Source organism: Humulus lupulus, chromosome 4 (genome assembly GCF_963169125.1).
Source record: "Humulus lupulus chromosome 4, drHumLupu1.1, whole genome shotgun sequence".
Taxonomy (NCBI): Eukaryota; Viridiplantae; Streptophyta; class Magnoliopsida; order Rosales; family Cannabaceae; genus Humulus; species Humulus lupulus.
In genome coordinates, this window is record NC_084796.1 from 191,959,689 (window position 1) to 191,962,559 (window position 2,871).

Here is a 2,871-nt window from a genome sequence, read left to right on the forward strand (position 1 = left end):
ATACAACTGAAATCGAACCTTATTTTGCACTAAATGTCAAGAACAAAAACCAAACATTTTTTTCTTGATATGCACACACTAAATCCTACTCTTAAAGTAAGAGCATCTCTAATATAACTTTAATGATGTTTAAAAAAATGTGCTAAATTTCATAAATTTTGTACAAAATATAGTATGCATCAAATTTGGTACATCAATAAATACTACTTTTTATTTATTATATTATCACTAATATATTATAATAGAATAGTTGACATTTAATAACTAACCATAATATAATTTTTTATTTCCTAATAAAAAATTATATCATTATTTATTTTTTTTAAAAAAAAACAAATTTAATTTGGATAATAAATAATAATCAAAAGATTAATAATCTTTGTACGTTCTTAATTAATATTAAATAAATTATTGATTTTCTTTTGTATTAATTTGTATTTTGCGCAATGAAATATAATTATAAATGCTAAATATGAAACAAAATTTATATTGGAGATGGTACCTGCATAAAGGTTAGTTCTTAGGCCAAAATTTATATGAATAATTTCATATATTATATATTAATAGTAAGTACATATAATTATGTAACTTAAACGTTATTGAAAGTATGCCTTATCAACTGATCCAAACACTTTTCTTTTTTTAATTCTCGCGTCAACAGAGTTATTTATTTCTTTATTCAGTTAAATGCCTTTTATCTTTAAAAAAAGAAAGTAAACTTAACGACTTCATATTAAAGTAACAGAGAAAAAACATAACACAATAGGTTTTGATTATCAACTTTGATTTTTCATTGATGAAACTCACAAGGACACAAACACTCGTAAGAAGAAGAGAGAAAGCGGAAAAGAAGAAAAGGGGCACATCTAAAACTAGACCCCAAGACAGAAAACTACAAACAGATACTTGAAATTAAAATCATATACATAAATACCAAGTTCAAAAGCCTCATTATGACAACTTAGAACGTGTAATTCTTTTTGTTTTCGACATATATTGGTGCCCAGATGAGAGAAAAACTCATACATTGATCCCAGATCACATGGTGTTAGCGCTTCTGAATGATCCAAGAGCTTTAACAGCGGCTGCTCTCAATACAAATTGGTGGTAGAAAGCAGCAATGGCAGCTCCAATGAATGGTCCGACCCAGAAGATCCACTGATCATGGAAAACAGACTTAATTAGCAATAGCATCACTTTGTTAAAAGATGATACAAAGAAAAAGAGAGGGTTTTAAGATTCATACGTGGCCATTCCATGCCTCGCCGTAAATCACTGCAGCCCCAAAACTTCTAGCTGGGTTGATACCAGTACCAGTGATGGGGATGGTGGCAAGGTGAACCATGAACACAGCGAACCCAATTGGAAGTGGTGCCAAGACCTGTCATTTTCATATGAGAAAGCTATTAACACATTGTTTAGGGTAAATGGTTTGATTTTTTTTTATACCAATTTAGTTTTGGATTGGTAGAACTTACGGGAACATGGGAATCTCTTGCGCTTCTTTTAGGGTCAGTAGCAGAGAAGACAGTGTAGACAAGAACAAAGGTACCGATTATCTCAGCGGCTAGTCCGGTACCGGTGCTGTATCCATGGGCAAGGGAGTTGGCTCCTCCGCCGTATAAGTCGTAGTAAGCACTCTGGAAAGCCTTAACCAGCCCACATCCGCAGATGGCTCCCAAACACTGAGCCGCTATGTACAAGATGGTTCGAACCAAAGACACCTTCCTTGCCAAGAACAGTCCGAACGTCACAGCTGGGTTGATGTGTCCTCCTGTTTATTTTATCAAACACATCATCAGCTCAATATCCATATAAAAAAAATATACCATTTTGAGGAAAATAAAAACATATTCAGACAGAGTATGAGCTAAAAATCCATAAAGAAAACAGAGTGGAGCATTTCAGCGAACAGATCATGAACTAGAAATCCAAGCTAAATAAAAAAAGTCACTGACCAGAGATTCCGGCGGTGCAGTAAACTAGGACGAAGATCATGCCACCGAAGGCCCAAGCAATACCCAAAATTCCGACGCCACCACAGGCATCGGAGCTGTGCGCTGGATCAACCTGGCTCTTGTAGCCGATGACTGTCAAAATGGTGATGTACAAGAACAAAAGCGTGGCCACAAACTCAGCAATGATAGCCCTGTAAAAGGACCACTGACCAAGCTCTTCAGCGTCGAACAACGGTGCCGGTGGTGGATCCTGGTAGTCCTTGGCCGAGTACCCATGTTGTCCTCCTGCTTCAACGTCCTTCACCATTGCTGCTAACACTCAACACAAAAAAAAAAGCCTACGAAGAAAGAAGCAAAGAGAGCTGGTTGCTACTAAGGCTAGTGAGAGAGTCAAGTCGTTTTGATTTGTGGTAAGTGAACCTCCCAAAGGCCCTATATATATATATATATATATATATATGAGTATTTTTATTTTTATTTCACATATAAATATTAATTTTTAAGATATAAAACATTAAGATTTGCCGACCAAGCTATTTGCTACCGTTTTTCCTTTTCTTTTTCTTATTTTTTGGTCCCACTTATGCTTGGAGCTTTTGCCTTTTTTATTTTTAATTTTTTCCAACTCATAAATATGTTTATCTAAAAGTGAAAGCCCTAGCTGGAATTTTCTTGATGATTTATTGTTTTAAGATTAGGTGAGCATGTTCTAGTTAGTTCCAAGAGTCTCAAAAAGTTTGGTATCAACGACTGTAACTCTGTTTTTGAACCTTAACTCACGGTTGTTATATTTCCTCTCTCTCACAACATTTCTTTTCTTCTACTATAATTAATTAAGTATTTGTTTTCTTGAAGTTTCTTAAGAGTGTGATTGGTATGGGATTCAAAAACAGTTTTATCATTTTTAGATTTA

General features: G+C 34.4%; 1 protein-coding gene across 1 annotated transcript; it reads right to left on the minus strand.

Annotated features, from left to right (window-relative positions):
• Positions 1 to 767: 767 nt before the first annotated feature.
• LOC133831078 (aquaporin PIP2-2-like) lies at positions 768 to 2,377 on the minus strand. The gene is made up of 4 exons (XM_062261247.1): positions 1,959 to 2,377; positions 1,479 to 1,774; positions 1,247 to 1,381; positions 768 to 1,158 (listed from the first exon to the last, which is right to left on the minus strand). The coding sequence occupies exons 1-4, from the start codon at positions 2,263 to 2,265 to the stop codon at positions 1,039 to 1,041; spliced, it is 858 nt and encodes a 285-aa protein (XP_062117231.1). The 5' UTR covers positions 2,266 to 2,377; the 3' UTR covers positions 768 to 1,038.
• Between the last annotated feature and the right edge of the window lie 494 nt (positions 2,378 to 2,871).